Source organism: Pelecanus crispus, chromosome 12 (genome assembly GCF_030463565.1).
Source record: "Pelecanus crispus isolate bPelCri1 chromosome 12, bPelCri1.pri, whole genome shotgun sequence".
Taxonomy (NCBI): Eukaryota; Metazoa; Chordata; class Aves; order Pelecaniformes; family Pelecanidae; genus Pelecanus; species Pelecanus crispus.
Window position 1 is genome coordinate 15630306 of NC_134654.1, and position 12906 is coordinate 15643211.

Here is a 12906-nt window from a genome sequence, read left to right on the forward strand (position 1 = left end):
AGTAGCAGTGGAACATTCTTACTGTCGCTGGGCTGCTGTGTGGGTTCTGCTTTCCAGGAACAGAAATTGCGAGAAGCAGAGTTGTGAGAGTGACCAGGTCTGCTGGTGGCAGTCTTGAGTACACATCTCAGAAAATAAAAGATACAGAAGCTTTCATTTTCTTTAGAAAAATAGTATTTATTACTCTCTAAACCCAGTAATTTTCAGTTAAAGATAATAGTGAAAATATTTCTTCAGATATATTCTACATGTGATTTTAGCATAGGAACAGAAATACAGACTGCTCAATTTTTCAGTTAGTATCAGTGGACTATCCAGGCAGATATCTGGAAGTTTTACAGCTGTAAATAGTCAGTTATTGAAACAAAGTGTTTGCTTTACTTTTCCCTTATGTTACAGAACAGTAGATTTCCCAAAGTACAAGGTGGTTGGAGGGTGATCCGGGGATGCCAGGATATCTTGAATATACCATTAGAAAACACATTAGATCAACAGTGCTTTGAAAATATATGGAGAAGCCAGCTGAACAACAGTTTCCATAGAAAAATTCTCCACTCAGATTTTACAGTGTTCCTCAATTTTTTTAACACATCTCAAACCGCACTGCTGGAAGCAGCCAGGCATTCTTGGGTCCTATCAAACTGATACTAACCTTTCATTAAGAACCAAAAGCAAAGGCAAGTAAGATCAGAATATTCTATACTTTCTCCCTCCCAATTAAATCACCGTTTTACAGTGCGTTGGCCAGGATGCTCGCATCTCTTTGTTCACATAAACGTACAGCCACAAAAGAAAGGGGAAGAGGGCAACCACGATTGCAGCAATCAAGCAAACTCCACCCAGTGGACTCCTATAAAGCAAATGCAACAGGGCTGCTTCAGATCAGACTGCTACGAAACATTCACACCTGGCTGCAGTTGGACAGACAGCAGAGAGCCTTTGGCCACTTTAATGTAGCTCCTGTGGGTGCATCAGCAGAGTCTTTTACTGGAGAGGCACCAGATGCCAGCAGAGAAAGTTTTTCTGCCACCTCATGCCAAATAAACCAGGTGAAAAAAAAAAGCACCCTGCTTGACCAGAGCATCTGTGGCATGTTTTCCCAGCACAAAGGTACTGTTTGGCAGATTGGGATTTTTCATGCTCCCAGCTAACAGGAATCTAGCAAAACTGCTGTAGCACAGTCCTCTGAAGAGGCTGTCGGGGAAAAGTGTGGAGCCACTGCAGCCAGGCAGCCACCCAGAGACTTCTGCCAGCTCCGCCTGCATCACCCGCCTGCTCCGGTGGATGCAGCAGGCACCAGTACAGAGACCCTCACTGGAAAGTTCTGTAAATTGGGAACAATGGCAGAAATGTCCTTGCAGTTCATTAGCAGTTGTGGCCAACACTCACTAGCCTGTTCACAGAAGGGGCATGCTGTCCTTATGCAAAGGGAGAATGTCCGCTGCCTATTATGGCAGGGGGAGCAGAAAAAATGTTTCGTGTAGCTTTACTTTTCCCCTCAGACTTTTATCTGTGTAAGATCCTACAGGCTGAAGCACCAGCTACTGCTGCTTAAGTATCTGAGGAGGTTCAGACAGTGACATGAAGCAGAAAAACAAGCAGCCAAAATCAACTGTGTTTTCAAGAAGCTAGTCACTAAATGTGAACATATGAATGGATTAAAAAAAAAAAAGAAACAAAACTTACTTTGCTGAACTGCGACAAAGACTCATCCATATTGTAATAATCACCAGACCAAACAACTCTCTAAAAAGCCAAACAAAAAAACAGATCAGAAAATAATACAAGCAGATGTTTACTTTTAAAAAATACAAATTTTTCCTCCAAAACAGTAGTGTCTGCTCCTTTGGAGAAGTTCAGTATATTTTACTAGGTTTATAATTATAAAGGTATTTACACGGAGTAACTTTGCTTGCCACTACAAATCTACAAACACACATGACCCAGCCATACAGCTGCAGAAATTCCTGCTTCCACTTTTTGTTCCGCTGCTAAACTTATATTCCACAGCACATTTCCCTCATTAACACAGAGCAAAGCAGCATCCCAGTATTCCAGGCCGTAAGCAGCCGCAGTAGCAGCCAATGCTTCACCTCAATACTGTGCAAGCACCTACTTTAGGCAACAACTGAATGTCCAGGTGAGAAATCCTCCCGCCCCCTCAATCCCTGGCAGTTCAGAGGACTCGGCAGCCCATGCCAGATAAACATGCATATGGTATCATCTCAAGAGTTTTTAAAACATTAGTTCCCATCCCTACAGCTCCAGCAAGAGAACACAAAGTTGTTTCACTGTGCTAGTGCCCTGGTCTTTGAAAGCCAGAACTGCCCCCAATTAAATCTAACTGCCATAATCAGGCAAGCAACCACAACTATTCACTCTCCCTTTAGCTCTTTTGTCCAACAAATCGCTGGTTTGGAGCACTATGGTCCCTCCTCCTCAGTTTGATTCCCCTAGATGAAGAGCACTCACTGCAGCAGCCCAGCAAATAAAGTTTAGCAAGGTGACCACCAGAAGGAGATGGCCTGGTGTGCTAAATTCATGCAGGGGAAAATAAAAACTGCTTACCTGCCTTCCTCTTCACGCAAAATGTTTCCTTGAGCGTAAGCAAACAAAAAGCAAGCCAAGACAATGGTCCCAACAATACAACCAGCAGAATGAAGGTCACAGAGGCTCCTCCAAACACCATTATCTGAGGAAAAAAATAGATTGCCAGCAACTGCAGTGTAGCATAAAATAAACCCTATAAATCAAAAAGCAACTGACTCGCTAAAAAAGATGCCTCCAGCAAACACACACATTTTAGGCAGCAAGATGGAATTAATACCAGCATTTTTATGACCAGGGAAATCTGCTAAAGAGTGTTGTTGAAAATAAACACTAGTAGGCTTGGGGCTTGCTTTCCTAGGAATACAACTTCTTGGCAGCAGCACCTCATTGAAAACAGTTTCCTGTTCTCTCCAGCAAACAAAACAGACTCCAGCATTCAACATACATGGAAAAAAATCACAAAGCAGATTACAAATGAAAGTTCTAAGCGGGAGGAACGGCCTTTCCGGAGCTCACAGCCATAACCAGATGCTCAGCATGAGGTCCTCCCAGAGGACCACTAGAGTCTAGGGGAGTGAGTTCCAGCTCCCAGCCAGCTGTCAGAGGTACCAAGCGACCACCACACTGCAGGGAGCATCTTCTCTCACTCCCTGATAAGCCTCTGCCTGAGCTTTTGCCTGTGGTGATGAGCAATACTCATGACATCTCTGCCTGGGGACTGATGTTTTTAAACAGAGAAGTACAGATGATGAGAAATACCTGAATGGGCCCACAGATTCTTGTGGTTTTCCATGTCCATTCCCAGGGGCTCATGGGGGAGAGGTAAGCAAACAACATGGGCAGTTCTCACTGATCTCAGCAATGTCAACAGCAAAAACTGTAAAGTTAAAAGCAGTTTTTTTCTGGGTGCTGACTCCTCCAGGCAAGCATTAAAGATGATGAGCTGCCAAAATTCAAGAGCTCAACATGACCCAGTGTTGTAATGGATTCCCCATTTGGCTGAACTTACTACAGCTCAGCAGAGGGAGAATCTGGGTCTTCCACAGACTTGAATGGCAAATACCCCTTGGTGAATTTACATAAATGTCCAGTTATATAATAGTTGTGCTATTTTAATCTTTATTTTCCACAGATCTTGGCACAAGTAACAAAAAACTACTTGTGAGTTTAACATGCAGATTTTCTTGACCAGCCAAATGCCATTATGCTGAAGCTACAGGTATCACACAAATAAACCTCCCCTGAAATGTTCAAAACCACAGGTAACCAGCCCTCATGGGTTTTGGCTTTATGAATGCTGCCACTTTATATGCTTATGGTAGCCAGAATGCTGAGAGACTGCAGCAGTGTGATTTGTGACAACAGCATGCACTCTTGAAGATTTTCTTTTTTGGTATAAGTGAGGTTTATTCAGAGTAAGTATTCATCCAGAAAAGATACAGTCACTTTGTGTATAGAAAATGTTGTTATTTTAAATTATTTCTACTGGATGAAAATACAAAAAATGAACTATTTTCTGGAGTCCTGGACCAAATCTGACTGATTTTCTCAACATGTGATGTGGCATTAACCCCCTTAGTGTATGCCCTTGGAAACTCAGCCACTGTGCTGAAGCGTTTAAATGTCCCCACTGTTGCCCATGTGCTTTGTGGGGTAGCTGCAATACTTGAGACTGAACAAGATCTATAGCTCTTTCAAAGGACTGTGCAGAGCACAACTGCTCTTCTATAAGGTAGGTAAGCAAAACTGCAGCTTTACAACAAGGAAACAAAGTGCATTAATGTGCTAATGTGTCCTGGTTTCATCTGGGATAGAGTTAATTTTCTTCCTAGTAGCTGGCATGCTGCTGTGTTTTGGAATTAGTAGGAGAAGAATGTTGATAACACACTGATGTTGTAGTTGTTGCTAAGTACTGCTTATGCTAGTCAAGGACTTGTTCAGCTTCCCATGCTCTGCCAGGTGCACAAGAAACTGGGAAGGGGCACAGACAGAATAGTTGATCCAAACTGACCAAAGGGCTATTCCATACCATATTACATCATGCTCAGTATATAAACTGGGGGGAGTTGGCTGGGGGGCAGCGATTGCTGCTTGCGAACTGTCTGGGTATCGATCGGCGGGTGGTGAGCAATTGCATTGTGCATCACTTGCTTTGTATGTTATTATTACTGTTATTATTATATTGTTCTTATTATCATTACTATTTCACTTTAGCTCAATTATTAAACTGTTCTTATCTCAACCCAGGAGTTTTTCTCACTCTTACTCCTCTGATTCTCTCCCCCATCCCATCGGGGTAGGGGGAGTGAGCGAGCGGCTGCGTGGTGCTTAGTTGCTGGCTGGGGCTAAACAACGACAGTCCTTTTTGGCACCCAATGTGGGGCTCGAAGGGTTTGACATAATAACAGATTATCCAGAGGGTATTAAGGAGTCTGTTAACAGTTGCCGGTCATGATATTAGTTCATCTGATCTGCGCCATGTTCTTTTTTTTGCAGTGCATGTTAAAGCTTGGTGTTGGTGTGTGCAGTGTGCTATGCTCTGCAGTGATTAATGATATTTTGCTTGGGAGTTTCCTTATCAAAACTCTGACCTTGAGCATTCTTTGGTATTTGGGTTTCATACAGAGGTCATTACTGTACTTTGGGTACTACCTCATGGAGAGAGTTAGCAATTATACTTCTTCCTCTGAGAGGTTTGTTGTGGAGGAAATACAGAATGGCACCTTCGCTACCTTCTTCTATGATGTTTCCTCCTTCATTACAACAACTTTTCAGTATCTTGAACATCCCTGGGCAGTTAAGATACTTCTATTGATACTTGCTGGGAATATTGTTTCAGTTTTGACAAAGGTTAGTAAGCAATTTAAGAATATCATCCAGAGACCTGCCCCAAGGCTGAAGAGTTATGGGTGGCAGGGTGTGTGGGCTAGTATGGGCAAGTACCTAGGACAGTGGGGACCTCCAGTGTTTTGGAACTTCACCCCTGAACAAGTGCAGAATCCTGAAGAATTAGTAAAGTATTTGGAAAAAGTATGTTGTCACCCTGGCAACCCCAGAGAGACACAAATCATTGCAACGTGCTGGGGGCTGGCCCATGCCTATCGAGCCCTGGTCAACACTATTCAGTACCCTCAAAAGAAAGAGAAGGTCTCTGGATCTGATGACAAAACAAGAAGCACTGTGGCTACTCAAACCCCCGCCACAGGCACAGCAGCCACTCCAACCGCAGCCACAGGCACTGCGGCCACTCCAACCCCAGTTGACAGGCACCATGGCTAAACCAGAGAACCAACCTATGCCAGTACCGGTTGCCCCTATACACAAGAAAAAATACACAAGAAAATCAGCTCATTTAGTAAGGGATGGAGATGAACCAGGGCCATCACGAGAACAGGAGAAGGAAGAACCCATAAATGAGATGGTAACCACCCGATCCCTATCCCTGAGTGAGCTGTGAGATATGCGAAAAGATTTCAGTTGTCATCCAGGCAAGCACATCATCACCTGGCTGCTCTGATGCTGGGATAATGGGGCCAGTAGCCTGCATTTAGAGGGTAAGGAAGCCAAGCAGCTGGGATCCCTTTCTAGGGAAGGGGGCATTGACAAAGCAATTGGAAAAGGGGCACAAACTCTCAGCCTCTGGAGGCAACTTCTGTCAAGCATGAAGGAAAGGTATCCCTTCAAGGAAGATGTTATATATTGCCCAGGCAAATGGACCACCGCAGAGAAAGGTATCCAGTACCTGAGGGAATTAGGCATGCTGGAGGTGATTTATAGTGACACGAACAATGAGCAGTTACCCACAGATCCAGATGAAGTCAGGTGCACACGACCCATGTGGTGGAAGGTGGTACAGAGTGCACCAGCATCGCATGCCAACTCATTGGCAATACTGGCCTAGAAAGATGAAGAGGCACCAAATATGGATGAAGTGGCTAGCTGACTCCGGGAATATGAAGAAAGTATCTCTTACTCCCTACGGGCCTGTGTCTCGGCTGTGGAAAAACTGTCTGAAAAACTGTGCCAAGAGTTCCAGCAACTCAGAGAGGACATGTCCTACTCCCCACCTGTACACACCAGTATCTCAGCCATTAGGAGTCAACATCCTTATGCTCAAGAGAGAGGATATAGAGGATACACACCATGGGGCACCCTGTGGTTTTACCTGCATGACTACGGAGAGGACATGACGAAGTGGGATGGAAAATCTACCTCGACCCTAGAGGCATGGGTGCATGAGTTGCAAGGAAAAACTATTACAAAAGGCAGTTCTCCCAGGAAAACTGCAGCTCCAGTTTCCAGTGAGCAGTTCCCCACACAGAGTAAAAGGGCTAATTTTACTTCTGATCTTAATCAAGGGCCTTTTGATTCACATTTACAAGAAGTGAACAATGAATACTATGACCAGGACTTAGAGGGCCCTGCCTCCAGCTGGGTGGAGGAGAGGGACAACCGGGTTTACTGGACTGTGTGGATTCGATGGCCTGGCACATCAGACCCAGAGGAGTGTAAGGCTCTAGTGGACACTGGTGCACAGTGTGCCCTAATGTCATCAAGCTATAGAGGGGCAGAACCCATGTGTATTTCTGGAATGACAGAGGGATCCCAACAGCTAACCATATTGGAGGCCGAAGCGAGCCTAATCGGGAATGAGTGGCAGAAGCACCCCATTGTGACTGACCCGGACACTCCGTGCATCCTTGGCACAGATTACCTCAGGAGAGGGTATTTCAAGGACCCAAAAGGGTACTGGTGGGCTTCTGGTATAGCTGCCTTGGAGATGGAGGAAATTAAACAGTTGTCCACCTTGCCTGGTCTCTCAGAAGACCCTTCTATTGTGGGGTTGCTGAGGGTTGAAGAGCAACAGGTGCTGATCACTACCACAACAGTGCACCGGCAGCAATATCGCACCAACCGAGATTCCCTGATTCTCATCCATAACCTGATTCGTCAACTAGAGAGTCAGGGAGTGATCAGTAAGACTCGCTCACCCTTTAACAGTCCCATATGGCCAGTGCAAAAGTCTGTTGGGGAGTGGAGACTAACAGTGGACTCTCGTGGCTTGAACGAAGTTACACCGCCACTGAGTGATGCCATGGCAGACATGCTAGAACTTCAACACGAACTGGAGTCAAAGGCAGCCAAGTGGTATGCCACAATTGATATTGCTAATGCGTTTTTCTCAATCCCTTTGGCAGCAGAGTGCAGGCCACAGTTTGCTTTCACTTGGAGGGGTGTTCAGTACACCTGGAACCGACTGCCCCAGGGGTGGAAGCACAGCCCCACCATTTGCCATGGACTGATCCAGACAGCACTGGAACAGGGTGAAGCTCCAGAACATTTGCAGTACATTGATGACATCATTGTGTGGGGCAATACAGCAGAAGAAGTTTTTGAGAAGGGAAAGAAAATAGTCCAAATCCTTCTGAAGGCCAGTTTTGCCATAAAACAAAGGAATGTCAAGGGACCTGCACAGGAGATCCAGTTTTTAGGAATAAAATGGCAAGATGGACATTGTCAGATCCCAATGGATGTGATCAACAAAATAACAGCTATGTCCCCACCAACTAGCAAAGAGGAAACACAAGCTTTCTTAGGCATTGTGGGTTTTTGGAGAATGCATATTCCAAATTACAGTCTGATCGTAAGCCCTCTCTATCAAGTGACCCGGAAAAAGAATTATTTCAAATGGGGCCCTGAGCAACAGCAAGCCTTTGAACAAATTAAACAGGAGATAGTTCAGACAGTAGCCCTTGGGCCAGTCCGGGCAGGGCAGGATATTAAAAATGTGCTCTACACCGCAACCAGGGAGAATGGCCCTACCTGCAGCCTCTGGCAGAAAGCACCAGGGGAGACTTGAGGTCGACCCCTAGAGTTTTGGAGTCGGGGATGCAGAGGATCCGAAGCCCACTATACTCCAACTGAGAAAGAGACATTGGCAGCATATGAAGGGGTTCAAGCTGCTTCGGAAGTGGTTGGTACTGAAGCACAGCTCCTGCTGGCACCCCGACTACCGGCGCTGGGCCGGATGTTCAAAGGTAGGGTCCCTTCTACACATCATGCAATTGATGCTATGTGGAGTAAGTGGGTTGCACTAATCACACAACAGGCTCAAACAGGAAACCCCAGTTGCCCAGGAATCTTGGAAGTCATCATGGACTGGCCAGAAGGAAAACGTTTTGGAATATCACCAGAGAAGAAGGTGACGTGTGCTGAGGAGGCCCCACTGTATAATAAATTGCCAGAAAATGAAAAGCAATATGCCCTGTTCACTAATGCGTCCTGTCATCTTGTGGGAAAGCATCGGAGGTGGAAAGCTGCTGTATGGAGTCCTATACGACAAGTCGCAGAAACTGCTGAAGGAGAAGGGAAGTCAAGTCAGTTTGCAGAGGTGAGAGCCATCCAGCTGGCTTTAGATATTGCTGAACGAGAAAAGTGGCCAGTCCTTTATCTCTGTACTGACTCATGGATGGTGGCAAATGCCCTGTGGGGGTGGTTGCAGCAATGGAAGCAGATCAACTGGCAGCGCAGAGGCAAACCCATCTGGGCTGCCGCATTGTGGCAAGATATTGCTGTCTGGGTAGAGAACCTGGTTGTAAAAGTTCGTCATGTAGATGCTCACGTACCCAAGAGTTGGGCCACTGAAGAACATCAAAACAACCAGCAGGTGGATCAGGCCGCTAAGACTGAAGTGGCTCAGGTGAATCTGGACTGGCAACATAAGGGTGAATTATTTATAGCCTGGTGGGCCCATAAAACCTCAGGCCATCAAGGAAGAGATGCAACATGTAGATGGGCTCGTGATCGAGGGGTGGACTTAACTATGGACAGTATTGCACAGGTTATTCATGAATGTGAAATATGTGCTGCAATCAAGCAAGCAAGCGGTTCAAGCCCCTCTGGTATGGTGGACGATGGCTGAAAGATAAATATGGGGAAGCTGGGCAGATTGATTCTATCACACTCCCACAAACCCGCCAAGGCAAGCGCTATGTGCTCACCATGGTGGAAGCAACCACCGGATGGCTGGAAACATATCCTGTGCCCCATGCCACTGCCCGGAACACCATCCTGGGCCTTGAAAAGCAAGTCCTGTGGTGACATGGCACCCCAGAAAGAATCGAGTCAGACAATGGGACTCATTTCCAAAACAACCTCATAGACACCTGGGCCAAAGAGCACGGCATTGAGTGGTTGTATCACATCCCTTATCATGCACCACCCTCCAGGAAAATCAAACAATACAATGGACTGTTAAAGACTACCCTGAGAGCAATGGGTGGTGGGACATTCAAACATTGGGATACACATTTAGCAAAAGCCACCTGGTTAGTCAACACCAGAGGATCTGCCAATCGAGCTGGCCCTGCACAGTCAAAACTTTTACATACTGTAGAAGGAGATAAAGTCCCTGTAGGACACATAAAAAATATGCTGGGGAAGACAGTCTGGGTTACCTCCCCCTTGGGCAAAGGCAAACCCATTTGTGGGATTGCTTTTGCTCAAGGACCTGGGTGCACTTGGTGGGTAATGCGAGAGGATGGGCAAGTCCAATGTGTACCTCAAGGGGATTTGATTTTGGGTGAAAATAGCTAATGAGCTGAATTGTATGATGTTAATTGCTATATAATACTGTACGTCATCTCTTTTATGGTTGCTATATGCCACATCAATGGTATTACAGTAAGAATTGCCCGGCTTCATGAAAATGAACTTTGATGAAACCATGTTGGAATGAGAACTGACTTCAGCATGCAACAGTCCAACACCGTACACCACCTCTCCTGCTCTGAAAGACTGTGATGACCAATGGAACCCAAAGTCATGGACTAAATGAACTCAATGGACATTTTAGAGGGATGGCCCATAGACGAAGGGAATGATACCTGTGTGTATATATCAAGACAGGGAAAGTGGTGGTGATTAATTAGAATGCATTGGAAAGGGGTAGGACCTGTGCATGACGTAGATGGTATAGAATAAGGGATGGATACTGTCCTGGTTTTGGCTGGGATAGAGTTAATTTTCTTCCTAGTAGCATAGTGCTGTGTTTTGGATTTAGTAGGAGAAGAATGTTGATGATAACACACTGATGGTTTAGGTGTTGCTAAGTACTGCTTATGCTAGTCAAGGACGTTTCAGCTTCCCATGCTCTGCCAGGTGCACAAGAAACTGGGAGGGGACACAGACAGAATAGTTGATCCAAACTGACCAAAGGGCTATTCCATACCATATTACATCATGCTCAGTATATAAGCTGCGGGGAATTGGCCGGGGAGCAGCGATTGCTGCTTGGGAACTGTCTGGGTATTGGTCGGCAGGTGGTGAGCAATTGCATTGTGCATCACTTGCTTTGTATGTTATTATTGTTATCATTATCACATTGTTCTTATTATCATTACTGTTTTACTTTATTTCAATTATTAAACTGTTCTTATCTCAACGCAGGATTTTTTCTTCACTCTTACTCCACTGATTCTCTCCCCCATCCCATCAGGGTAGGGGGAGTGAGCAAGTGGCTGCGTGGTGCTTAGTTGCTGGCTGGGGCGAAACCATGACATAATGTCTACACCAGAACCATGTTCAGAGCATGCTCCCAGGCTTGTGCTCTACTCAGGCTTTGAACACTGGAATCAGGTTGCAAAGGTAAGACCATCCCAGCAGCAGGCCTTTATGCAAGGCTCCTCCGTTCACCTGCAGCACACCCAACCATGAGCACTAAACCAGTGACCAGCTTTTGTAGAAGCAGGTCCCAAAGCTTTTTTCCCTAGAAAGGTAGTATGACATGTTTCCACATGGCCTGATCTTAATCTGTGATTCAATTAAAAAACCCTTTCAGGGACAAAATTTGAGCAGAGACTCTGTTCTGCACACCAATATCATACCTGTTATTGAAGGGTTAATGCTGACAAGCAACGTCAGGGCAGCTGGCACTAAGTAGACAACCTGTTAATGAAACATAAATCTACTCTGTATCAAACTTATCAAGATAAGGAAGCAGAAGCACCTATCCACATCAGTGCTTCTCCGCTTCACAGCAGTTTGTCAGATGTGCGGAACAGCTGCCAATATCTCACCCTCTGGTACTCCCTGGCACTGGCAGTGCTCATCTTTACCATCACGACCCAAAATCCTGGACCATCAGCTGAGTGCCAGCCCTTGTTCCTCAGCTTCCAGGTTACTGGTCCTCGCTGCCCAACCAGCCTGCTCCAGAGCCCCTTGCACTGCATCTTGATTCCCCAGGGAAAGCCGTACAGGACACCCCCTCCCTCTGGGCCTCCCAAACCCTCCACCTGTACTGGGCGGCTCCCCTGGGAGCAGAAGCACCCTTTGCTGCTGCAGCCCAGCCCTGCTGCCATCAGCTGGGCTTACCCACACAAGGGATGTCCCCCTGCACAAGGGACGTGCAGGGGACAGCCCCTGCCCACCCAGCAGCTCCTGTCACATACAGAGACATTCCCCCTTGCCCCTCAGCTCCAAGCCCTGTGCACACCAGGCCAGGGCCACCACACTGTTCATGTGGCTGAGAAGGGCTGGCAAAGTGGACAGAGAAGAGAGTTTCTCTCTAGATTTCCCTTCGAGACCAAGGAAGTGCTGCTGAGCTGAGCAGCAACAGAAGGCAGTCAAGCTGGTGATTCAAGGCAAGCAGAGGTGGCGATGGAGACAGGAGGCCGCCCGGTCAGGGGCTTTTGGATGCAGGACAGGAGGAACAAGAGCAGTTTGGTGTGTTCTGCACACAGAACCAATGCTCTGCAGGGGGCAGGTGCAAATCTGGGGTGAAATAAGGAAGATCCTGGAAGCACTGTCGGATTTCAGCCGTCGCTGCCGTAGAGAGATTGTTTTCCCAGCGCCTGCTTGCTTCTCAGCTAAAAGCAGGAAGCAGGTTTCCTCCGGTGGCCCCGGTTCGGACCAGGCGTCGGGCGGATGGGTGCAGCGGAGCGGGGCTGGGGCCACCAGGACACCTGGGGAAGGCGCCGGAAGGCGGAGCCGCAGGAAAAGGGCCGCCCCCGGAGCCTGCCCCCGGCGCCTGCCCCCGGCGCCTGCCCCCGGCGCCCGCCCCGCTCCAGCTGCCCGGCGGGAAGGGCAGTCCGTACTCACTGTCCACAGAGCGGCGTCGGGGTCGTTCACCTGCAGCGAGGAGGCGCGCACTGAGACCCTGCAGCCGCCGCCCCGGCCGGGGCCGCGCTCCGCGGGAGGGGACCGGAGGGGAGGGGAGTAGGGCAGGGCGGGGCCGCTTGCCGTCCCCAGCCCGGGAGGCCCCGCCCTCACCTGCACAGCGGCCGCCAGCCCGAAGAAGGCGGCCATGAGGAGGTTGCAGAGCCGCCACAGCCACCCCGCTACCCGCCCGCCCGCCAT

The 12906-nt window shown here is 47.5% G+C and overlaps 1 protein-coding gene across 1 annotated transcript; it reads right to left on the reverse strand.

The window, feature by feature from the left end:
- Window positions 1-198: 198 nt before the first annotated feature.
- Window positions 199-12906, reverse strand: TMEM220 (transmembrane protein 220). Its single transcript, XM_075719568.1, has 6 exons — window positions 12820-12906; window positions 12649-12678; window positions 11436-11496; window positions 2569-2692; window positions 1687-1746; window positions 199-850 (listed from the first exon to the last, which is right to left on the reverse strand). Exons 1-6 carry the CDS (start codon window positions 12904-12906, stop codon window positions 718-720), a joined length of 495 nt encoding a protein of 164 aa, XP_075575683.1. The 3' UTR covers window positions 199-717.

Excerpts from the sequence above, each read along its gene's own strand:
- TMEM220 (XM_075719568.1), bottom strand. The coding sequence starts at position 12,906 with ATGGCGGGCGGGCGGGTAGCGGGGTGGCTGTGGCGGCTCTGCAACCTC. Across the intron at positions 12,679-12,819 it reads GGCTGGCGGCCGCTGTGCAG|GTGAACGACCCCGACGCCGC; the intron begins GTGAGGGCGGGG and ends TCCTCGCTGCAG. Across the intron at positions 851-1,686 it reads CTTTGTCGCAGTTCAGCAAA|GAGTCCACTGGGTGGAGTTT; the intron begins GTAAGTTTTGTT and ends TTTGCTTTATAG.